This window comes from Gorilla gorilla, chromosome 12 (assembly GCF_029281585.2).
Source record: "Gorilla gorilla gorilla isolate KB3781 chromosome 12, NHGRI_mGorGor1-v2.1_pri, whole genome shotgun sequence".
In the NCBI taxonomy this organism is placed as follows: domain Eukaryota; kingdom Metazoa; phylum Chordata; class Mammalia; order Primates; family Hominidae; genus Gorilla; species Gorilla gorilla.
Window position 1 is genome coordinate 68,602,445 of NC_073236.2, and position 26,106 is coordinate 68,628,550.

General features: G+C 40.6%; 2 protein-coding genes across 4 annotated transcripts in view; one reads left to right on the forward strand and one right to left on the reverse strand.

The window, feature by feature from the left end:
* On the reverse strand, positions 1–19,847 carry MPHOSPH10 (M-phase phosphoprotein 10). Its single transcript, XM_019020971.3, has 11 exons — positions 19,339–19,847; positions 16,518–17,196; positions 15,986–16,143; positions 15,294–15,465; positions 11,473–11,614; positions 10,242–10,309; positions 8,743–8,880; positions 5,570–5,680; positions 1,996–2,103; positions 649–879; positions 1–236 (listed from the first exon to the last, which is right to left on the reverse strand). Exons 1-11 carry the CDS (start codon positions 19,425–19,427, stop codon positions 87–89), a joined length of 2,046 nt encoding a protein of 681 aa, XP_018876516.2. The 5' UTR covers positions 19,428–19,847; the 3' UTR covers positions 1–86.
* MCEE (methylmalonyl-CoA epimerase) overlaps positions 19,828–26,106 on the forward strand; it is a 20,162-nt gene continuing 13,883 nt past the window's right edge. The window contains exons 1-2 of one of the 3 annotated variants that reach the window (XM_019020972.4): positions 19,828–19,913; positions 25,359–25,696. In XM_019020972.4, coding sequence (XP_018876517.1) covers positions 19,874–19,913; positions 25,359–25,696 — 378 coding nt within the window. In that variant the 5' untranslated portion in view covers positions 19,828–19,873. Of the gene's footprint in view, positions 19,914–20,243; positions 20,377–25,358; positions 25,697–26,106 lie in introns of those variants that run through there. The other 2 variants (XM_019020974.3, XM_019020973.3) reach the window with 2 other exon arrangements.

Sequence of the window (26,106 nt, forward strand, 5' to 3'; positions counted from 1 at the left end):
GAAGGTTCTCAAGAATTTTATTATAAAACAGAACAATGACACAATATAAGCTTACACATTAATATTTACATTATATTCAAAATATATTACAGCTTTAATTTATGAACAGAAATATCCTGTCTTTTCTTCTTTTTCTTTTCTGTTTTCTTTGCATCATTGATTTGCATTTTTACTTGATCTTGTAATTTAGAAAAGAATGCTTGAGAGGACTTTAAGGCCTTGTCTTTACCTTCATCCTGCAATTAAAAACACCACATGCTTATGCTGTAAAATGTACTTATAAGTGAAAAAAGCCAAAAATAGTACATCACCATTACAACAATGTATGCAACCATAAATATTAAAAAGGACTAGAATTACAGAAAACTGAATCAGTTAGCATAGAGGTATTCTACACTGCTACAATGTTCTTATAATCTAAGAGAGAAAGGAGTGGAAGACAAGCTGCTGCCAGGACCCAGGTCATTGTGAGGACCCTACATGAAAAATTCTAGAACATTAAAGGTTGCGATTCCAGCCAGTCAGCATCATGCATCTCTATCCCGCAGGTGGGCTGTTGGCTGGCTCAGACATTCCAGTCACCCAGCACTTGCTATCCACTTCCCCCACAAAGGTCCCCTTGAGCAGTTTTCTTTCCCTTGTCCTTACCTTTATGAAGGAAGCTTTGCCAGTTTTGGTCAGCTGTTTTAATTTCTCCGAAGCTACTGTTTTGCTGTATTTCCCTGCTTGATCTACACTGCTCTTTTCAAGCAGTTTTCTCCGCTTCTCCTTCTCTTTTATTTTCATACGCTTTTGATATTTCTTTTTCCTTCGCTCTCGTTTCTTGTCTGTAGCTGTTTTTTCAGCAGCTGTTTTTATATCTCCAGCTTTATTTTTCTCCTATTAAAAAAATAACCACCAACATATTCGTTCATCAAGTTTAACAACTAGGAAACTGGAATGGAAGAAACTGCAGGGTAGCCAGCAAGCAGGCTGTGCATCTGTGGCCAAATGCATGAAGATGCAGAGCAATCCCCACCTGCATTCCAATGAGCGTTGGTAACTTAGCTCTTTAAAACCTGAAATGCATTCTTCGACAGGCACAGACTCTTACAGTGACGGTTCAGTTCCCAAACTAATTCACAAGAAGGCAACATGGAGAGTTGGGTTCTCAACTTAACAGCACAAGAGGAGCCAGCCCTCCACAGCATTTAGATTCCAATGGGCTTCAGGGACATGCCAGAGGCAGCCTCAGCTCTGAGCTGCTAATGACAGCAACTGGACTGAGGCCAGAGGGCAGAGACCAAGGAATAGAGGAAGGGAAGGGAAACATCTCTCTAGTGAGGATCAATTCTATCTCTTTTCTCCTCAGCTGCCAGCCTATCCTGCCAGGGCTGTCACCTGCACTGAGGTGGCAGAGGCTCAGACAGAAGGGGTGAGTGTAGGTGTAGCAAATCAAGTGAGGAGGGAAAAAGAAGGCCCTGCTGCTAAGCCAGCCAGGAAGATGAGCACCTGGCAGAAACCATTATTACTGTGTAAGGCATAAGCTTCAATGTTCACATGGCAGGGATTGCTGCATTTGATATATCTAGCCTCTTCTGATGACCAAATGCTCGATTCTAGATTCAGATTCCATTACTAATTAGCATTACACGAATAAAATAAGGGGGAAATGCTGACACTAAACTATTGCTAGTATATATGCAATGCAAGCCATTTGTTTTCAACTTAACATCACTGCTAGTATTCGGATTGGATTATAACAAGATATTGATACTAGCTATTTTAAAACTGCTCTTACAGTAACTCTCAAACCTGTACCTCATAATAAAGCCAGAATATAGGAGACTGGTATTTGAATATTATAACATTACTAGTTTGCTTATACTTAGAAACTGCTGAGATACATTGGAATAAGAACTACAAGTGCAAGGCAAATGATGTCAAATAAATGGAGTCTGGCTATGATCAACTAACTTGTAACAGACATTTAAGGTTTCAACATTGGCTTCTTACCTTGATCTCCTCTGGGGCCAGGAGAGCTGCATCACTAACACTCACTGGGGCTACTTCCTCCATGGTTATGGCTGGCAGATTTGACACAACTTTAATCTCTGGTACAGGCTAGAAAAGAGATAATACATTCAATGGGAAGCCAGAAGGGACTCTAACACAAAATGTGTGAACTGTGAACCTATTAACGTAAAGTATAATATATAAAATACTTTATGGAGATTATCTTTTTTTCACTTGCTTGAAAGTCAGCAAACCTAATGGAGACTATTTAAAATGTTAGATATGGTGACAGCCAAAGTCCTAAGTGGACTGGCATGACGGCAGTGCTGAGGGGCAGCACTGCTTCAGGATCCCAGAGACCTGGGTATTTTAGGGTTTTCTGTCTCAAAACCATTCCAACAGCATGTATTTCTTTCTTTTTTTTTTTTTTTCTTTTGAGACAGAGCCTTGCTCTGTTGCCCAGGCTGGAGTGCACTGGCGCTATCTCGGCTCACTACAAGCTCCCTCTTCCGGGTTCACGCCATTCTCCTGCCTCAGCCTCCCGAGTAGCTGGGACTACAGGCGCCTGCCATCACACCTGGCTAATTTTTTGTATTTTTAGTAGAGATGGGGTTTCACCGTGTTAGCCAGGATGATCTGGATCTCCTGACCTCGTGATCTGCCCGCCTCGGCCTCCCAAAGTGCTGGGATTACAGGCATGAGCCACCACACCCGGCATTTTCTACATTTTTACATAACATGTCTGCCATCTTCAAACATCAGTTCTTCCATCTCTTCCTCAACTATTCCTATCTACCATGCATGTGGACATTCTCAAACAACCATTAATGCTGTTTGGTAAGATTTACTGATTTCTATTAATATTATCTTGACTTTGCTTACAGAAAAAAAAGCTAGCTCTAAGAAGTATATGGAAAAAGATGCAAGGAAAGATGTTTATGGGAACAAGAGTCAAAAATAGACTACTGATAAATTTCCTCATCTTTCAACTACTGAAAACATCTCTATAAACAAATATGAAATAATACTGAAAAACTAAAACAGTATCAAAATAAATCAAAGCTATCAATTACAAAAAGGGGGAAAGAATGCAATGTTAATTGAAGGACCACCTGCTTCAGATTTTTGTCTTTTTTTGAAAGAACTACCCAAGAAATCCAGTAATTAAAACAGGTTTCATACTGATCCTGCAACTAAAATGGTGACTATATATTGCAGTTACATTAGCATTCTTTCTTCCTTATCACCATCCTGTCCATGGAGTTATTTGCTCAAGGAAACTTCACAAAGAACAAAAACAAGCCATAAACACAATAGGATCCTGGATTCTAAGTGAGAGAAAAATGAGAGTGTGAAAGAAATCATTTCTTCCACTGGACCACTGTTCAACTGTTATTAAAAACACTGTGTTCCATTCTAGCATTTAAAGAGAAATATGGAGAAAAAGAAGACAGTCCAAAAAGCCACAAAATGCTGGGCACGGTAACTCACGCCTGTAATCCCAGCACTTTGGGAGGCCAAGGCAGGCAGGTCATTTGAGGTCAGGAGTTTGAGACCAGCCTGGCTAACATGGTGAAACCCCGTCTCTACTAAAAATACAAAAATTAGCCAGCCGTGGTGGTGCATGCCTGTAGTCCCAGCTACTCGGGAGGCCGAGGCAGGAGAATCGCTTAAACTTGGGAGGCAGAGGTTGCAGTGAGCCAAGATCATGCCACTGCACTCCAGCCTGGGCAACAGAGTGAGATTCTGTCTCAAAAAAAAAAAAAAAAAAAAAGCCACAAAAAATAATGGCTGTGATTAGTAAATGGAGTCTACAGAGATGGTGTGAAATACCAACCTGAACATGAAAAAAGTAGTATCAAGGGGAACCTACACTAGCAATTCTACATCTCTTAAGGGAAAAAAGAAAGGCTTTTCATTTGGACACATAGACACATATACATTCACTTCTTCACTTCCCAGTATTCCAAGGAATGTCTAAAGGCTTCCGTGTGTTAGATCCTAGCTAGTGCGAGGAACAGAGTGGAACAGTAGATGCATTTTGTGCTGCCTGAAGACAAGTAGAGAGCAATGAACAACTAGCAAATGACTGCAAATGTGCGATGCAGCTATGAGGAAAAGGAGCCAAGTGGTGAGACATGCAGCAAGGTGGGAATGGGAGTCTACCCTAGGTAAGGAGCCAAGGAACATCTGCAAGGAGGGGAAGGCGTCTAGCCTGGGCAATAAGAAGGAGCCAGCCATGCCAAAAAGGAAGTGCAGCCTACTGGGCCAGGGGAAGAGCACAGTGAGAAAGCGCAAGGGACTTGGCCTGCTGAAGGAATCAGAAGATCAGTGGGGGTGGGGGTAGCAAGCCAAGGGAGACCAAAGGGGTGGGAAGAGCCAGATCACACAGGTAAGGCCCAGAAAGGCCCATGTCCTTCATCTCAGTAAGACCTGCTGGACAAGAGGAGTTGAGAAATTCCACTCATCTCTTCACCTGTTTATTTTACACAGCCCATAGCAGAGACTTTGGGAATCTAAAGATGGTTCCTGCCATCAAGAACTTACTTGCATGTAATTACAACTGGATTAAAAGCATACATATATACCAAAAAAAAAACACAAAAAAAAACAAAAAAAAACCAACCAGGTTAAAAAAGCTTACTGTCTGAGAAGATAAAATATTTGCATGGGAATCACCTAGCCATCAACTAATAATAAAGGATCTTGGAGATTAGCTCTTCGGTACAAATGAAACGTAAAGCGATTGCCTGTATCATAAAGCTAGTTAGGAGCAGAACTCAGCTCAGGTTCTGACTTCTAGACTAATCTTTAATTCATGACATTCCATTTCAGACAACAACACAGGCACCAAAGGGCAACAGGTGAACAAGTACCAAAGGATGGTACAAGCATGTTTTATGGGTTCACAGAAGCTGGTAAGCAGGAGATGAGGCTCCAAGGAATAGACAGGTAGAGCCAAGTCTGGGTGACAGACAGACAGGGGAGGAGCATTTGAGAGGGCTGGGCCTGGTGAAGGAACATCATGCGGAGACAGCTGGGCCCAGAGTTAGTTCTCACTCTCCCACCTCCTAAACCTTGGTTTTCTCCCCTGTGAAATGGAAACTATAGTACCTGCCTCAGTGTTGTGTGCATTAAGTGTTAGTGTATGTAAAGAACCTAATATGACACATAGCAGATACTCCATAAATGCTGGTATAGATATCCATACATCTCCAAACCCATTATACAATGAAAATGCAACAGAAGACTGAGAGGGTAGGGAAAGGAGGAGTCCCTGTGGCTACGGCTGAGGGTCTTTTAAAGTGTGAGGTAAGTTAAAACAGTAAGAGGCGGTACTAGCATGATGCCTGACCATGCCCAGCCCCAGCTGGCAGGGGCTCACTGAAGATCTGGGTAGAGCCAGAACTGTCATGGGACCAGAAGTGAGCTTTCCTCATGGAGACCCTGCCTGGAATTTACAGCAAACTACAAGTTTGTATCCTGAAACAAAATAAAGAGCTAGTCTCACAAAGGATCAAAGCTATGAAGGTCACCCTGCTCTAGCTACACACTGAACTGTTAACACACTTACCGGTTTAGGGATAAAGTGGAAGTTTGAGAGGGCATCCAATTTTAAGAAGAGGGAATCCATCATCTTCTGAATTTCTACATGTTCTGGATTTTCTTCTTCTGCTGTTTTTGGCTTAGGAAATAAGTTCAACAATGTCAAACTAAGCGACTTGATATATATCACAGGACAAAACACTAAAGGTCAATGAGGGTATTTCTAACTTCTCATCACTAAAGCTTCAGCTACAAAGAAACATTCCAAAAGCAAAATGAAAAGCAGCAGTACCATGAGGGTTCCAGCACCTACCAGAGATGTGATGTGCATTTTAGGAGCTACAGTAACCATTACCTCTAATATTCAGAACTTAAAAATTTAATTACCTTGGTATTTACTTCTGTCAAAAACTAAGCTATTCCTAAGATGGCTACAGTTGTTTTTAAAAGGAAAATAGCAAGTGATAACAAGTGTTGGCAAGGATGGAGAAACTGGAACCCTTGTGCATTGTTGATAGGTAGGAATGTAAAATGATGCGGCCACAGTGGCAACAAGCTTGGCAGGTCTTCAAAAAGCTACACAAAGAATTACCATCTGACCCAGCAATGCCACTCCTAGGTGTATAACCAGGAGAATTAAAAATAGATACTCAAACAAATACATGTACATGGCACTATTAACAGTCAAAAGGTGGAAACAGCCTGAATGTCCACCAGTGGATAAGCAGATAAACTGTGGTACATACACACAATGGAATACCGTGTAACCATAAAAAAGAAATGAAGCACTGACAAATGCCAGTCTTGAAAACACAACACTAACTGCAAGAGGTCAAAAATGGAAGGCCACATATGGTATGGTTCCATTTATATCAAATACTCAAAATAGGCCAATCCACAGATAGAATGCAGACTGGGGTTTGTTGGGGCTGGGGCAAGTGAGGAAAGGGTAGCAACTGCTTAATGCATATGGGGCTTTATTGTGGGCTGCTAAAAATGTTTTAGAACTAGAGAGAGCTAGTAGTTACATAACACTGTCCTAAATGCTCCCAATTTGTTCACTAAGTGGTTCATTTTATGTTATATAAATCTCACATCAATTAAAAAGAAAAAAAACGGCCCAGCATGGTGGCTGGCTGGGCGCGGTAGCTCATGCTTGTAATCCCAGCACTTTGGGAGGCCGAGGCGGGAGGATCACAAGGTCAGGAGATCGAGACCATCCTGGCTAACATAATGAAACCCTGTCTCTACTAAAATACAAAAAATTAGACGGGCTTGGTGGCATGTGCCTGTTACTCAGGAGGCTGAGGCAGGGGAATTGCTTGGACCCAGGAGGCAGAGGTTGCAGTGAGCTTAGATCACGCCACTGCACTCCAGCCTGGCAACCGAGCAAGACTCCGTCTCAAAAAAAAAAAAAAAAAAAAGAAAAAAAAGAAGTAAAGTGTTAATATAGACTTCATAAAATTATCCAAATACCCATTTGGATGGTAGGGACTTTTTTGTTCTTTTATTTACATGTAATGTGTTAAAGATTTATTCTCACAAATCACATTGAAAAAACTGACAGCAATTTTAATTCTACTGAAGAGAAAAAGAAAATTTCATGCTTCTCTCTCTGTCCCCTTTGGCCCCAAATGCTTATTCTAAATGCCTAAGAGGGCTTTTTGTTTGTTTGTTATTAAGACATGAAAAAAAGAAACCCACCAGAACTAGGAAATGATAGGCTCTTTGCCTCCTGATCCTGATGACAGAGATGCATTCAGGTCTGTTTCCAATGTCCATCATCAGCACCCACCTTCCAGCCATAGTCAGGCATCACGCTACTACTGCTTACTATTTTAACTTACCTCACACTTTAAAAAATCCTAAACATGTCCTTTCACCTCATTCTAGGTAACAATATCTGTAAAATCAAATATGTAGCTATATATTGGCTATACAGCATTTTTCTGAGCCACATTACATACACAAATGTGAGTAAAGGGTCCTACATGTGCTGTTTACCATCATTTCATTTCTAGAACTAGCCTAGCTACTAGAACTCCAAGTCCATCCTCAAAAACTTCTGAACTGGCTGTTGACTTCTAAGAGAGAAATGAAACTAACATTTAGAGCTGGCATAAGCTATTGCATTACCTATCTAATTTTTAATTCTCGTGGTCACCAAATACCTTCTGTATCTACCCAATCTCCTCAAAGATTCAAATGAAACTGTACACATCCTCCTTCATCTACCACCTTGGATTGCAAGGCAGCCAGGAAGAATTTTAATTCAAATCTTTTCAGTTCTTCAGTTTCACAGTGGCATCAGGGCAATTTGCTGTTGCTAACTGAGGGGCATTCATTAACAAAATCTGGTGGGAATCGTAAATGGCTTTTGCAGAAGAAAAATGCCATCTGATCCCTAAGTACCCACATTCCCAATAAATCAAATGTGAAGGAATAATTCGACTATTATATCAGCATATAATATTCCTAGGAATAGGACCTTGTCCTATTATTTAACCAGAGATTTCTTCCTTTCTTTCTTTCTTTTTTTGAGATGGAGTCTCACTCTGTCGCCCAGGCTGGAGAGCAGTGGCGCGATCTGGGCTCACTGCAACCTCCACTTCCCTGGTTCAAGCGATTCCCCTGCCTCGGCCTCCCGAGTAACTAGGATTACAGGCACATGCCACCACGCCCGTCTAATTTTTTCGTATTTTTAGTAGAGATGGGGTTTCACTATGTTGGCCAGGCAGGTCTAAAACTCCTGACCTCAAGCAATCCGCCCGCCTCAGCCTCCCAAAGTGCTGGGATTACAGATGTGAGCCACCATACCCAGCCCAGAGATTTTAGTTAAGTGAAAGAAAAAACAGACCTAAAAATCAGAATGAATTCATAATCATGTAAAATATATCAGGTACTTCAAAATATCAATGAGAAATGCTTTTAAAGTTGTAGCACCACCATAATTGCTAGAAAGTTAATGAGTTGTAAAAGTATCAGGTGACCAAAGTCTAATTGCAAAGCAACCCCCCTCAACCCCTCACATCCAGCGGGAATATTAGAACCCTTCTATTCCTAGCATGCTCTGTCTCATACTTACATGAGGTAGCCAAAGAGCTCAAGATTTCTGTTTCACGATTTCAACAGTCACAAAAAGCCTAGTTCTCTACTTCTATTTCTTTAATAATAATGGCTTGGCCTTACAGGCTTCCTCACCTGGTTGAGTTTGATGTATTCCTGTTCATAAATTTCAGCAAGGCTCAATTTACTCTTCTCATGGTCTAAGGTTAAACGCTTTTTATATTCATATGCATCCTCTTTAGGTTTTTCTTTACGTACTACATCATCCCAAGCCTGAAACATAAAGTGCAGGTAGAACATAACAAAACCTACAATTTATTTCTAGGTTCACTTAAGAATCTTCCTCTGGAATATTATTATAATAAATATTATCAATATATTAATAAATTATTAATATATCCATAGTAAATTATATCATTGTTATAATACATATTTATTATTACTTATTACAGAGTAAGCAAATTATAGCAAAAAGAAAATTTTCAACTCCTGAAATAACTATTCAAGTCACAAAGAATAAACATTAGGAAAGCAAAGAAACCATTACTCAAATATCTTTTTCTGTTTTAAATGAGTCTTCCTACCTGGTTACCAACTTTAATTCCACATTTCCCCATCACAGTTTGTTTAAAAGTCAAGCCTTGAGTTAGTTTATCATGTTTCATTTCAAATTTTAAGATGTTCTGCACATGATACTCACCCTTTAAACCCTTTCTATTTTAGACCCACAAGTGTAGGCAAACATTATACACATGTTATAAGGCCATCTCTTACTGTACATGCCATATATCTAAGTTTCATTCTAAGTTTACAAAATCAGATCCATTCTTCAACAAAAACCACTAGGTTTTTAACATTTGAAAAAAATACACCACTGAGAAATGGTTTTAAAATTGTAGTACTACCACAATGCTAGGGTTTGAATGTCCCCTCCAAAACTCATGTGGAAACTTAATCCCTGATGTGGCAACACTCAGATGTGGGGCCTTCTAGGACGTGACTGGATCACCAGGGTTTTGCCCTCATGAATGGCAGTTGCATTTATGGATTAATGGGTTATCATCAGTGGGGGAATGGTGGCTCTTAAGAAGAGCAACAGACACCTGAGCCAGCATCTTAGCATGCTCAGCCCTTTCACCATGTGATGCCCTGCACCACCTTGGGACTCTGCAGAATCCCCACTGGTAAGAAGGCCCCTCGACCTTGGACTTCTCAGCCTCCATAACTGTATTCCTTTTAAGTTACCCAGCTTCAGATATTCTAAGTAACAGAAAAAAGACTAAGACATATATACTGAATAATTTACCACACCAGATACTGTGCCTAAGCCAAGGGTTCTGGGTGCAACCATCACAGGTCAGCCACCAGCTTCACTGAGCACCGCCCAAAAGGTCAGCAAGACTCATGAGAAAGGATAATGGCTTCTTGCTCCTCTCAGGCACAATACTCGTCTTTCCTGGGTACTACTGAAGAGCAGTACCTCACACAACAAAAGCTGACTAGGTAGCCTAGATTTAAGGTTTGTGAACACTAAGTGAAAATAAAAAGCAATAGTCCTACTCTCAAAGTACTCTCGCATTATTTCTAAAAATTTCAGTGACATTTTGATTAAGTTAAATTTAATTCTTACTGACCTGATCTCTTATCCTCTGTTTAATGATATCTTCCAGTTGAAGGGTGGTTTCCTCTGTAATCACAGGTGCTAAAGGATATACAACGTTTATTCATTAGGTAGATATCCACTAGACCACTGATTCAGTGCAGTCCTTGGACCCACAGCATCAGCAACACATGGGAACTTGTTAGAAATGCAAATTCCTGGGCCACCCCCATACTTCCTGAATCAGAAAGTGGGGAAGAGGGACAGCTATCTGTGCTTTAACAAGCCTTGTGATGCTCCCTGAAGTTTGAAAACCACAAAACTAGGATACATATGGTAGTAAGTGCTAATACTTTACCCAAGGTACCCAGGGACTCTTCCCCTCTTTTCCATTCTCTCTTCCATTGAAATAAAATGAAAACTCATTTTGATGTAATGGGTACAAGAAAGAAGTCAATGAGATGACCACAGTTTCAGGTTGAAGTTCAAAATTTAATCAGTGGACCATGACAGGATGCAAGCCTTCGAAACAGATTACTACAAGAAAGCTGATTACAAACTATACATTAGGTATCATTAGCGTACTGTTAAATTTTTTGGGTGGATTAATGGTACTGTGATTACATAGGAGAATGTCCTAGTTCTTAGAAGATATCTGCAAAAGTACTTAAAAGTGAAGTGCCATGAGATTGGCAACTTACTTAAAAAAAGGGCACATATACAATCTTACATATGCTAGGGAGAGAAAGCAAATATAACAAAATGGTAACTGGTGAATCCAATTGAATAGCATATAGGTGTTCACTGTAGTATTTTTTCAGCTCTTCTGTGTTTATAAGTTGATTTTTTCTTTTTTGACAGAGTGTCGCTCTGTTGCCCAGGCTGCCCACGCTGGAGCACAGTGGCACAACCTTGGCTCACTGCAACCTCCCCTTTCTGGGTTCAAGCGATTCTCCTGCCTCAGCCTCCCGAGTAGATGGGATTCTGAAATCTGCCACCATATCTGGCTGATTTTTGTATTTTTAGTAGAGACGGGGTTTCACCATGTTGGCCAGGCTGGTCTCAAACTCCTGACCTCAGGTGATCCGTCTGCCTCGGCCTCCCAAAGTGCCGGGATTACAGGTGTGAGCTACCATGCCAAGCCATGTGTTTACAAGTTTTTAAAATAAAAAGTTGAGGGAAAAGAAACATCACCCCAAATCTTTGTATGAAATGGAACCATGGAAAAAGCACAGACATGAAAACTACAGAAGAGGGCACCATACCCATCCGGACAGCATGGTCAAAGTGTAGGGTCTCCTCCAGGAGGCTGTTCTCTGGCCTCTTCTGTGCTGTCACTTCCCCCTGAAGCTGCCACGGCTTTTTTTCTAACAACTCTTTTTCTAAAGATGCAATTTTTTCATTCATCTAAGAAAGAGATAAAATAACTAGTATACATTTAGAAAATAAAATCTTATATTTGTGTAAAAGCAAAAAATAATTTAAAAAGTGGGAAAGCAAGAAACATACTGTTCTACAATTCTGTTCTTGCCATCTTTTTATTCTGTCGATGACTTCCTATTTCTGCTGCCTACGGTGGGGTGAGCTGCAAACAATTTCTTTTCCTGATTAATTTAAAATGCCATGTTTATAATATACTAAACGCCCCCAGAAGCTTTTGAGTTTGTTTCTGGGCTCTATTCTATTCAAGTGATCTATCTATTCGCAAGTCAAGTAATTCTTTGATTAGAATATTAGTATCTGATGGAGTCTGACCCTTTTGACTCCAAACTCAAATTCTTACTCTAACTTCTTTTTTTTAAATTTTTTTGAAGCAGAGTCTCGCTCTGTCGCCTAGGCTGGAGTGCAGTGGTGTGATCTCAGCTCACTGCAACCTCCGTCTCCTGAGCAATTCTCCTGCCTCAGCCTCCCGAGTAGCTGGAATTACAGGCGTGTGCCACCACGCCCGGCTAATTTTTGTATTTTTTAGTAGAGACAGGGTTTCACCAAGTGCTTGGATTACAGGCGTGAGCCACCATGCCTGGCCATTATCTCTAACTTTTAAAAGACAACAATGATGACTTCAGTGTATAAAATGCCAGCCTTTTCAGCTACCTTACAGAATTTTCTTATTTTCCTAATATCAATTCAGTTTATCCATTCGGTTTCCTCTCCAAATACCAACACTTTCATTTTTCACTCTTAGTGGAATATAAATACATCTGCAGTATTCCTAACCTTTTTTTTTTTTTTGAGACAGTCTCGCTCAGTTGCCTAGGCTGGAGAGCAGTTGCATGATCTCAGCTCACTGCAACCTCCACCTCCTAGGCTCAAGCAATCCTCTTACCTCGGACTCCCAAATAACTGGGACCACAGGCGCATGCAACCACGCCTGACTAATTTTTGTATTTTTTGTAGAGACGAGGTCTTACCATGTTGCCCAGGCTGGTCTCGAACTCCTGAGCTCAAGCAATTCTCCTGCCTTGGTCTCCCAAAGTGTTGGGATTACAGGCATGAGCCACAGCACCTGGCAGTTTTCCTCATCTCTTATCTTTATCTTTTGTAGTTACACTGGCCTATGTGTCTAAAAGAATGTTAATCAACAGTGGTAATTCTAATACTGGACATCTTGTCTTATTCCTGATCTTAAAGGGATGTTTCTAGAATTTCACGCATCATGCATGATGGCAGTTTTTGGCTTAAATGTATTTATATTCCGCTAGGAGTGAAAAAAAAATTAGAAATGAATATTGAATTTTATCAAATGTCTTTCTGACATATATGGAGGTGACTATATGTTTTTTCTCCTTAATGTCTTGCAGTCAGGAATCATACTAGATTTTCTAATACTGATTCAAGAGAATAAGGTTCATGCAGTTGTGTGGCATAATTTTTCCACTGTGCTGTAGGATTTTTGCATCACTGTTCATGAATGAGACTGTGCTCTGTGTGTGCGCGTGTGTGTGTGTGTGTGTGTGTGTGTGTGTGTGTTTTAATGCTACCTCTGTCAGGTTTGGGTTTTCATGACCTAACAGTTTCAAAAAAAAAAAAAAAAGGTTGAAAGTTCTACTTTATTCTTTTTATGTGGAAATTGAAATAAATTATTTGTGATTTATTGAAACTTAACTTGAAGGTCTGATGTAATTTCACAATAAAACCAAACCTTTCTTTCTTTATTTGTTGGGGGAGGGCGGGAGGAGTGGGGTGGAAGGATACTAACTCATTGATATTTTATAACGGTGCTTTTTTTCCCTTAGAATTTCTCTATCTTCTGGGGACAATCTGACAACCATGGATTTAATTCAGATTCTCAGATTTTAAAAACAATTCTTTTGATATTCTTGGTATCTTTTATTCTCTGCCTGTTCTCTTTTTTTTTTAAATTTTTTCAGACAGTCTCTAGCTCTGTTGCCCAGGCTAGAGTGCTGTGGTGCAATCATAGCTCACTGCAGCCTTGAACTCCTGGACTCAAGAGATCCTCCCCCATCAGCCTCTCGAGTAGCAAAGACTATAGGCACACACTACCATTCCCAGCTAATTTTTTAAATCTTTAGTGGAGATGGGCTTTTGCCCTGTTGCCCAGGTTGGTCTCGAATTCCTGGGCTCCAAACAATCCTCCCTCCTCAGCCTCCCAAAGTGCAGGTGTGAGCCACTGTGCCTGGCCCTATTCTCATTTTTATTGTGATAAAAATTTTAAGGTAAATAAATGACAGAGCCAAATTATTAGAGCCAGACTACATCTACAAAAATTTAATGAAATTTCACTTGTCTGAAATCATTACACAAAGAAACAATTTTTACCAACTTTGAAAGATATGTCTGTGATGGTATAAATTAAAATTCTGGCTATTTGGCACTCACAAAAATCTGTGGAGCACCTTAAAGACATAGGTGGTATCCACTGGGCACAGTGGTTCACGCCTGTAATCCCAGCACTTTGGGAGGCCGAGGTGGGTGGATCACCTGAGGTCAGGAGTTTCAGACCAGCCTGGCCAACATGGTGAAACCCCGTCTCTACCAAAAATACAAAAAAATTAGTTGGGCGTGGTGGCGGGCACCTGTAATCCCAACTACTCAGGAGGCTGAGGCAGGAAAATTGATTGAACCTGGGAGGTGGAGGTTGCAGTGAGCTACGATCACGCCACTGCACTCCAGCCTGGGTGACAAGAGTGAAACTCCATCTCAAAAAAAAAAAAAAAAAGAAAAGAAAAAGAAAAGACATATGTGGTATCTCCAAAACAGTCGAAACAGTTAAGATGCTCACAGGACAGCTTTATCAGGAGAGACATCCTATACATATAAAGATATTAGGGACAGAGAAAAAAACAATTATCTTTAAAAATTTTTTTATTTTTGAGACAGAGTCACACTCTGTCGCCCAGGCTGGAGTCCAGTGACACCATCTTGGCTCACTGCAACCTCCGCCTCCTGGGTTCAAGGGATTCTCCTGCCTCAGCCTCCCGATTAGCTGGGATTACAGGTGCCTGCCACCACACCTGGCTACTTTTTTTTTTTTTTTTAGTAGAGATGGGGTTTTACCATGTTAGCCAGGCTGGTCTCGAACTCCTGACCTGAAGTGATCCACCTGCCTCAGCCCCGCAAAGTGCTGGGATTACAGGCATGAGCCACCACGCCCAGCAGAAGCAACTATTTTACTCACAGGCCCCAAACTGAAATGCAGGCACTGATTTTGCAAATCAGATGCTTTCCATATGGCAAGATTTTTGGTTTTTTGTTTTAAGACAAGGTCTTGCTCTGCCGCCCAGGCTAGAGAGCAGTGATGCAATCTTAGCCTACTGCAGCATCAACCTCCTAGGCTCAAGTGATCCTCCCACCTCAGACACCAGAGTAGCTGGACTACAGGCACACATCACCATGCCCAGCTAATTTTTGTATTTTTGGTAGAGACAAGGTCTCACTATGTTGCCTAGGCTGGTTCTGAACTCCTGAGCTCAAGCGATCCTCTTGCTTTGGACTACCAAAGTGTTAGGATTACAGGCGTGAGCCACTGCACCTGGCCAAGATATTTGTTTTCAAAGGATGGTTAATAGTTTTCAAAGGATGGTTAATATCAAGTATATTAAAAATTCCTTAAATTACTAATTACCTTTTCCTGTCTTTTTTCAAAGGAGGATTTAACTTCATCAGAATTTTTCTTTACATTTAAAACACCTGTATCTTCAGTTTCCTCGTCATCTGGTAAAGCAAAGGTCACTCTCTTCAAGCTTTCTTTATGTTGTTTATTGTCTTCATTTTCTTGAAGGTCATCATCTTCATCCCTACAATACCAAAACTCTTATAAAAAGAAATATACTACTTTCCATTAGAAAAACAAAAGGAAACAAATTTTCCCTTAATAAAGTTCTTATTTTATATACCTAATGCAACCAAATACTCAGAACTTCCAAAATCATTCAGTTATTAAGGAACAAAAGGTATTATTTAGGTAAAATGCTATGTAAGAAACAGAACAAAAAGTGTCCAACATATAGAAAATAAATTATTCATCAATCTATAATACAAATCTCTTATCTCACAAAAATAACAGGATTTTATTGACACAAAACCAAATCAAAGTTCCTGGTAAGGAAGGTTTGATTGCTACTACCAGAGATATTTTTCTTCATTGAGTGATCTCTAATGTCCCTTTACAGTCAGAGACTTTCCTCTGGCTATCTTGAGAATATCTGATATTAGAGAATCCAACTTGCTAAGACAAACACATTTGATAACTACGAGTACACATACATGATTGGGCAATTCCAGCTTACAATGTAAAGGATGGTTCAAAATACTCACGTTTCCGAAATACTTAGTTCTTCTGCTTCTTCTTCAGCAATTTCATCATCTTCTTTGTTTGAATCCAGCTCATCATCATTAACATTTGTTATGTCTTCATCACTTTCAACTGGATCAAAAAAATCTTTGTATTTCAGATTTCTGGAACTTTTACCTGACTAAAATAAAAAGATTTTAAAAACTATTAATTAGGGATAGAAAAATATATTAACACATGCATATAGATTTGCATGTATATTGTATGTATATATTACTTTCTGACTTAATAACACTACAAGCTAATAACTAATAACTAAACTAATAACTAAATAATTATTAGGTGAAAATGGCAACTAATAACACTACCACAAAATTATAAGACCAACTGGAACATAAATTGAATGGAAGTACAGATTCATTCATAACTGATAAGATAGAGCACAATATTTCTTATCACTAAATCTTCTAACTACAATTAAATCTCTCCTAGAAAAACAGAAGAAAAGCTAATTTGAGGAGGAGGAAAGTGCTCTCTCCTCTCTCAAAACTTTACCTTAAGTTTTTTACTTCCAAACAGTCCCCCTTCATCTTCATCAGAATCAATATCTTCAAAAAAATCAATATCTTCCTCCTCATCATCATTATCATCTTTTCGTTCCTCTTCTTTTTCTATGTTTTCTAAATAGGCCTCCATTTCAGAGAGTTTGAAGAATTTATCATCTACTGTGGACTTTTCTCTTGGTTTTCCATGTCCTTTGTCTTGCACCTTGCTCTGCTGTTCCAATTTGCTGATATCAAAGTCAAGGTCAGAATCCTCATCACTGAAAACGGGGCTTTTCCTCAGATCAGATTTGCTTGAGTTTTCAGCTCTCTCACCCATTTCAGGATCATCATTACCCATGTCGGACACTTCCTCCTCCTCTAAATCTTCTAGGTCCTCCTCGTCATCAGCCTCTATCTCTGAACCATCCTCTTCACGTTCCTGTTCTTCACTCTCTGGGAGAAGACTGATATCTTCATCATTAATTGTTTCACTAACTGCATTCTGAAAGTATTGTAAAATTGGTTCATTTTGCAATTCCAGTTGTTGCCAAATCTGCTCATCATCAAAATTTGCTATCACAAGTTTTTGCAAGGGGCTTCCATGGATCCTACCATTCTCTAATATTTTATTAAAGTCATAAAGCACTTTTGTTAAAGAAGTGAACTTTGATGCCAATCCCTCTTGAATCCTATTGGGAGGAATTAAGTGAGATTTAGAATTATAGGTAATAATTTCACAGCACTCTTAATAAAAATAAAAAAAACCCAACTCTTTTGTAAAATAAAATTTGAATGAAGTATAAGTATAGATTCTGGCCCCCAACAACATATAAGCTGATGAGCTACACTGATATATAAAACCTGTCAACCAAGTATCTGTGAATCGGCTGTATAGATTTTAGGCAGGAAAACCATTATAAATCTATTTGCTTGGAGATATATAGTGAATTAACCTTAAATTATCAATTCTGCTACATTATATACCACTCCATTCATTCATTCACTTATTCATTCAATGATCAACATTTGCTTTGGCTACAGTGGTCAAGGAAAACCTCTCTTAGATGTCACATCTGAGAGGAAACCTACAGATAAGGAGATAGTCTTATAAAGGTTGGGAAACATGTATTCCAGGCAGAAGAAATCCTCTAAGATGCAAATCCTCTAGAGGTGAGCTTGAGGAACAAAAAGGTGAGCATGGCTAGAGTGTGAAGGAGGCAGAGGGTGAAGCTGGAGAGACTGATGGGAGCCAAATTATGCATGGTTCAGGAGTAAGAATTTGTCATTTAAAGTGTAAAGAGAAAACATTTTAAGCAGAGGGATGAAATGATGATTTACACGAAGGAAGGAGAAAGGGAGGAGGGAGGAGGAGGAAAGTACAGTGATTAGAAGGTTGATGCAGCATTCCAGCGAAAGGATAATGGTGATTTAGACTGGAGTTAGAGCAGTGAATATGCTGAGTATAGTTTGGAGGTAGAACTGACAGGATTGCTAAAGAATTAGATATAGAATAGAGAAAAATGAAGACATTAAAGTAGCAGCCTAGTTTTATGTTTGAGTACCTGAAAAGACACAAGTGCCATTTACTGAGATAGGGAAGGCTTGGGTGGTTGTGTCAGGCCTCTGAGCCGAAGCTCAGCCATTGTAACCCCTGTGACCTGCACATATATGTCCAGATGGCCTGCAGGAGCCAAGAAGTCTGGGGCAGCCGAAAAACCACAAAAGAAATAAAACAGCCAGTTCCTGCCTTAATTGATTAACCAACATTACAACATTCCTCCATTGTGACTTGTCCCTGCCCTACCTTAACTGATCAATCGACCTTGTGACATTCTTCTTCTGGACAATAAGTCTATGATCTCCCCACCATGTACCTTGTGACCCCCTCCTCCTCTGCTAATAGATAACCACCTTCTACTGTAATTTTCCATTACCTACCCAACTCCTATAAAGCAACCCCTTCCCCATCACCATTCGCTGACTCTCTTTTCGGACTCAGCCCATTTGCACCCAAGTGAATAAACAGCCTTGTTGCTCACACAAAGCCTGTTTTAGTGGTCTCTTCACACGGACGCGCTTGACAGGTGGAGCATGGGAAAAGGACTTCAGGGGATGGGCAGAGTATAGGTGGGTAGAAACAACAATTCTATTAAACAGACACAACAGCTCTATTTCGGACGCAGTGAATTTGAGATGCTTGACAGTACCAAAATTTTAAAAATCGTTAAAAGTTGTACAGTGCAGATATCCCAGTTGTGTGCTACGGAATTCAAACTAAGCTCAGTCTGCTGTTGCTGTGAGCTGGGAACTCAGGGAAAGGTTGGGGTTTGAAACATAAACGAGTAATAATTTCATAGATCACATTTTAAATTCTTCAACAAAATACATATAAAACGCTTGTGTTGGGAAGAGACATGGAAGTTCTATTTCTGAAGAAGCTTAGTCACGGGGGGTGGACAGACGAGTGACAAGTTCATACTTTCAATAAAGTATGCTAAGCGCTAAATGCTTTGGGAGCACATAGGAGGAAGGAGAAACCAACAGTCTGTGTGTAGAGGGATGGGGGCGTAAGAAGCCCAAGGGAAGCTTCTAGCTGTTAATAATTGAGGTTAGAGTGATTTCAATAACATTCAACTGAGAGATCCATCTATACAAATTTTAACAGTTTTTAAAATTTTGATAGCCTAGGAAAGCATAAACTCTGAAATTTGCGGAAAACCGATTTTACGTTTCCCCTTACCTTCCCCCAGCTCCACAATTTGCCGGAGGCCTGCAACCCGCGTCCACGTGAGACCCCGGTCGCACCCCGAGCCCGGGATCTGCGTACTTACGTGAGGAAGCACTCGGGCCGACCCGTGGCTTTGCCGACTTCCGTCAGACACCGCTCCAGGGTCCGTCGACGCCAGACCTGCGGCGCCATGGCTGTCAGCAACTCCCGACACAATGCAGCATGCAAGGGAAGGGAGTCGCCCGGAAACCGCGCGGCAAAGATGCGCCCAGCGCACCTTGGATTTCAGAGCCGAAAGTTCCGCGGCGCACAGGTTCCGGACTCGCCCTCAGCCAGAGCCAATGGCAGCGCGAGCGCTTTCGCAGGAGGGCGGGAAACAAAAATCTCCATGGTCAGCCCAAGCGCCTTTCAACTCTCTCCAAACTTCGTTTTGTATTTTTCAGGGGCCCACAAAGGGTGACCCGTCCTGGCCTTACGTTTCTGTTTTAGCTAAAGTAGGCGCGTTCCAGCAGGAAAGCAGCGACCTTCGCCACGCCCCTGACCTGTCTGTCCCCGCCCCCTCTGCCTCCCGCCCCGCCCTCTGCCGCGCGTCTCTCACCATCCGTGGCTAGTCTGGACGTGGCGGGTTGCTTTCCAAAATGGCGCGGGTGCTGAAGGCTGCAGCCGCGAATGCCGTAGGTGAATACCGGGCACCGGCGACCTTCGCCATGGGACAGGGCGCGTGGGAACGGCAGTCGGGGGCGGAGGAGGCCTCGGCGTGGCCAAAGCACCTTGATCTAATGTCCTCCCCCGGAGGCGCGTTCCACGGCAGCTGCTGGCACTTAGGCAGAGGGTGCCTTCCAGAAGCGCCACCGCTTAGTAGCGGGGATTGCCTTGTGCATGAGTCCCATTTCCATCCGAGAGCTGTGCGCCTTGGGCTCTGCACCTTCCAGTATGTGGGCGGGAGAGTCGAGGGAACTTGCCCGGCAGGTCAGGCAGGGCAGGGACAGAAATAAATAGAAGCGGATCGGTAAGTTATTTTACCGCGCACCAATAAAGAGACTGGGGAGAAACCAGAAAGGAGAGCACGTTCTGTAAAAACAACAACTACTAGTCGGCCGAACTCCAAGCATGACCAGCTTTCTGTTGGGAACACTCAAAGGTCAGTGGTGTAAAGAATACAAAAGGAGTGATTTTTCCACGTGCACTAATATATTTATCGCATACACAGATAAAAGCATGTGGATTTGGAAACTTTCTTGAGTTCTCTCCCCCTTCATTTTTTTTTAAATACGTACATAGAATCAGTTATGACAGAAATAACTGTAATAATTGTCACATTTTCTGACTCACTTTCTCCTCTTTTTATCCTTTTTTTTTCTCTTCCTCCTTTTATGAGAGGGCAAGTATTTCCCTTAATCTGAGATTCCCTATTAGGAAGAAGGTGCCAAGTGGTAATGCCCCAGAGTTACTCCGGGACATTCGTAATAAATCCTTCTAGCATCAGAGCCCACATTCTTAACCGTAAGGCATACCTTCCTCTTAGGTGATACACAAGATAGGAACGTAAAACTATAAATAAATGAATATTTGGGAAAAGGCATTTTTATGTCTATTTTTAGAACTGCACACTTTAATGATTGACAGTTTGGGAAAAAGTATGACTTCCAACAGGTCATAGACATACTGCAAGAACTCAATACAGTTAAAGGTGCATGCATGTTTGTTTTGTGCTTACATACACATCTTGGCATAAACGAAAAATGAAGACAGTGTATTCCAAAGATTGCCTTTGATTTGTCCTATTAAGATACTTGAAGCTTAATGTCTCCACTTGTGTGTGTGTGTGGTTGAATATACATAAAGTAAAATTTACCTTTTTTTTTGAGACAGAGTCTCACTCTGTCGCCCAGGCTGGAGTGCAGTGGCGTTAGCTCACTGCAACCTCTGCCTCCCAGGTTCAAGCCATTCTTCCGCCTCAGCCTCCGGAGTAGCTGGGATTACAGGCACCCGGCACCACGCCCGGCTAATTTTTTGCATTTTTAGTGGAGACGAGATTTCACCATGTTGGCCAGGCTGGTTTGGAACTCCTGGCCTCAGGTGATCCGCCCACCTCGTCTTCCCAAAGTGCTGGGATTACAGGCGTGAGCCCGTCTCTACTAAAAATACAAAAATTAGCCGGGCGTGGTAGCACACGCCTGTAATCCCGGGTACTCGGGAGGCTGAGGCAGGATAATCGCTTGAACCCGGGAGGCGGAGGTTGGCGTGAGCCAAGATCGCGCCACTGCACTCCAGCCTGGGCAACCAAAGCGAATCTCCGTCTCAAAAAAAAAAAAAAAAAAATTGCTTTTTAAGACTGAATAATATTCCATTGTGTGTGTATACCACATTTTGTTTATCCATTCGTCTCTTGATAGACATTTGGGTTATCCCCACCTTTTGGCTATTGTAATACAGCTATGAACGTGGGTGTACAAATACTTCTGAATTCCCGCTTCTTTGGGGGTGTGTATACTCATAAGTGGAATTGCTGGATTACATGGTAATTCTATGTTATGGCCCCTCTTTTAAGGAACATAAAACTTCGCCGAAAAACAAAAGCACAGAAAAATCAGAGTGAACACGTAGAAAAGTTCTGAAAATGGAAATTGAACCTGTTAGGTGGGAGACAAGAATGACCAACTTACATGACTGCATAGGTTTACTTTCATTAATCGTCTGTAAATGGGCTAACAGAAATGTAATCTGTTTACTTACTGTAATGAATAAAAAAATTTGATCATAGTTTGAAACAAGTTGAAGATATATATATATGGTGCTGTGAAATTAACTGGTCAAATGTTTAAGAGAAAACTTACCAGACTAACTTGAAAGCACTTCTAATGAATGACTTTCTAAATACGTATGTTTCCTCAAACCAGATATTCAGTGAAAATTCAGACTTATGTTCGGCCAGGCGCGGTGACTCACGCCTGTAATCCCAGCACTTTGGGAGGCTGAGGCAGGTGGATCACCTGAGGTCAGGAGTTCAAGACCAGCCTGGCCAACATGGCAAAACCCATCTCTACTAAAAATACAAAAATTAACCGGGCGTGGTGGCATGCTCCTGTAATCCCGGCTACTCCGGAGGCTGAGGCAGGACAATTGCTTGAACCTGGGAAGCAGAGGTTGCACTGAGCCAAGATTGCGCCATTGCACTCCAGCCTGGGCTACAGAGCCAGACTCGTTTCAAAAAAACAAACAAACTTATTACGTGTTCTAAAATTAGATTATGTGAAGGTCGCACAACTTTGCAAATATGCAAAGAAATGAATTGTACACTTCAAATGGGTGAACTTTATGGTATATAAATTTTAAGTCTGTTTAAAAACTATTAAGAGATAAAGCTGTTAAAAAACCTATTACAAGTGATTATTCACTTTTATAATACTTTTTATACAAATTTAACATCTAATGTCTTTAAATAGTAATACTCTTAATGCATTTGAGTATAGATCCTTGCAGCTAAACCTTTATGTATTCAGGGACAGTGTCTAAAAAGTGTGATCTGAAATAAATGCAAAATCTGAACTGAAAGAAATGCAATGTTATTTTTAAGTCAGGACACTAAAAGTGATTAACGAGAATTGATATTGAAAGGAAGATTGGAATGAGAGTTAACATACACATCCGATTTTGATCTTTTACTTGTATACCAGCTTCCTGACATGTGAAAATAGTTTCTTAAATCTGTATTCATCTTTACAAGCGTTTTTTATTAACACTTCTGTTTTTAAATATCTTATGCATTTATTTGCACATGGTTTTACACTGTAGTATATTCATGCAAAGCAACCTTTATTGGAATAATCACAAATTAAACATTACAGAATTCAAAATAATGCAATTCTGCTGCACTATTCTGAAATGGGAGGCAGAGAAACCTAAAACTAAAGAGCTGTGAATTCCTACCAGATGGAGGGCAACCTGAAATAAAAATAGCTTTAAAAAGTTAGCTTCAGTGTTGGTAATCATTTTCATAATTTATGCATTTATTAAAACATCACATTGTATACCTTAAAGATACACCATTTCTATTAGTCATCATACCTCAAGCTGGAAAAAAGTTTCTACAAGTCAAAGGAGAAATATAATAATTAAGAGTTCAATTCACAACAAACTTTTCAGGAACACATTTTTATTAAATATAAAGCTCTGTCTCATTTTAACTCCTTTATTTAGTGTTCTCTACCCAGTTTGCTTGGTCTACACAATTTCACCTTTGGATTTTTATTGTTGGATTTTTTTTTTTTTTTTTTTGGTAAAATGTACATAACAAAACCCTTCAAAAATGTACAGTTTAGGCTGGGCACAGTGGCTCATGCCTGTGATCCCGGCACTTTGGGAGGCCGAGGTGGGCAGATCACAAGGTCAGGAGTTCGAGACCAGCCTGGCCAACATGGTGAAACCCTGTCTCTACTAAAAATACAAAAATTAGCTGGGTGCGGTGGCACGCGCCTGTAATCCCAATTATTCAGGAGGCTGAGGCAGGAGAATCGCTTGAACCCGGGAGGTGGAGGTTGCAGTGAGCCAAGATCACATCATTGCACTCCAGACTGGGTGAAAGAGCAAGAGTTCGTCTCAAAAAAAAAAAAAATAAATAAAGTACAGTTTAACAGTAATTATTACATTCACTGGGTTAGTGCAACTATCACATTTGTCTATTTCAAAACATTTTCACTGGCCTGGTGCTGTGGCTCACATCTGTAGTCCCAGCACTTTGGGAAGCCAAGGTCGGAGGATCGCTTGAGCCCAGGAGCAACATGGGCAGCCTGGGCAACATGGTGAAACCCCATCTCTACAAAACGTACAAAAATTAGCCAGGCATCGTGGCTCATGCCTGTGGTTCCAGCTACTCAGGAGGCTGAGGTGGAAGGTATTCTTTTTTTGCAATTTAGTTTCAATTGTACATTTATGTATATGTGTACTCGGTTGTAATCCACTTGGATTTCTTGATAACAATGAAACTTACTAAGTTTCTAACTTGGTTTGTTGTGAATATTAGATAGTTGGTGTAAAAAAATAAATACAGTGCCAGACAGTAGGTGCACAGTAAATTCAGGCCATTCTTGTTGTTAATGACATGCAATGACCGTTTGCTAAATGAATGGAAACCCCATCTCTACTAAAAATACAAAAATTAGGGTGGGCACAGTGGCTCACATCTCTAATCCTATCACTTTGGGAGGCCGAGGTGGGTGGATCACCTGAGGTCAGGAGTTCGAGACCAGCCTGGCCAACGTGGCGAAACCCCATCTCTACTAAAAATACAACATTAGCCAGGCATGTGGCAGGTGCCTGTAATTCCAGCTACTCGGGAGGCTGAGGCAGGAGAATCGCTTGAACCTGGGGGGCGGAGGTTGCAGTGAGCCCAGATCGTGCCACTTCACTCCATTCTGGGCGAAAGAGTGAGACTCCGTCTCAAAAAAAAAAAAAAATATATATATATATATATTTATATATATACACACACACATACACACACACACACACAAATTAGCTGGGTATGGTGGCAGGCACCTGTAATCCCAGCTACTTGGGAGGCTGAGGCCAGTGAATCACTTGAACCCAGGAGGCAGAGGTTGCAGTGAGCTGAGATCGCACTGTTGCACTCCAGCACTCCGGCCTGGGCAACAGAGCATTAAAGAGTACTGTATGTACTCTTTTAATGTATGTTTATACCTTTAATGAACTTATTACAAAATATAAGACAAAAAATTGGGTACAGGTAGAGAAATTGCTTGCTCTTGTTAAATATATGTTGTTTCATTGTGAAATGCAGAGAATAGCAAGTAATTCTTAATATGCCACTATTTAAGTGTTACCAGTAAATATGAATTGTATGAAAAAATGTTATCCTGTGTTTTAAATCTAACTGCAGCTCAGAATTAGCTTTTTTATTCCAGTCAGTTATTTGAATGGGCAGAGCAGAGTAATTCTGATGTAAGTTTTTCCATTTATCTCCTGGTTTCATTTCAATAATTAAAAAGAACAGATATATAAATAATGAATTTTTGCATGCATTATTTGTTTAGTTTTTAAAATTCAATTTAGAAGTGCGTTAATTCTCAAAAGAAGGATATCAATGGCTGTTCAATTTTTCAGGGCTTTTTTCCAGACTTCAAGCTCCCATTCCAACAGTAAGAGCTTCTTCCACATCACAGCCCTTGGATCAAGTGACAGGTTCTGTGTGGAACCTGGGTCGACTCAACCATGTAGCCATAGCAGTGCCAGATTTGGAAAAGGCTGCAGCATTTTATAAGAATATTCTGGGGGCCCAGGTAAGTGAAGCGGTCCCTCTTCCTGAACATGGAGTATCTGTTGTTTTTGTCAACCTGGGAAATACCAAGATGGAACTGCTTCATCCATTGGGGCGTGACAGTCCAATTGCAGGTTTTCTGCAGAAAAACAAGGCTGGAGGAATGCATCACATCTGCATCGAGGTATTTTAATTATTTTAATGCCTGGTATTTTAAATCTCTCTTTTAAAAAGTGTCTTCTACTTTTTAAATCTATTTATGGTCACTGTCATTAGAAACTTTTGTAAAGTTCTTTAAGGAGAATGATAATATTCATCCTCCTCAAAGGTGGATCCTTACATACATTTCTTTTCCCTTTAGAAAATTCTAACATATAATATTAATATATTTTTTTGAATTCTGGATTCAGTGACCACTGTAAGTGCCACCAAAGTTAGCCACAATGTAGAGTCTGCTTTAGAATTGATCATGTTTGACCTCCCATGTAACAGGAATACAGCTGTTTTCACTGTCATAAGGCAATTAGGAGAAACAAATGAAAAGACTTTAAAGCTTTCAGTGTACATGCTAAGTATTCTTTATAACTCTTTTCT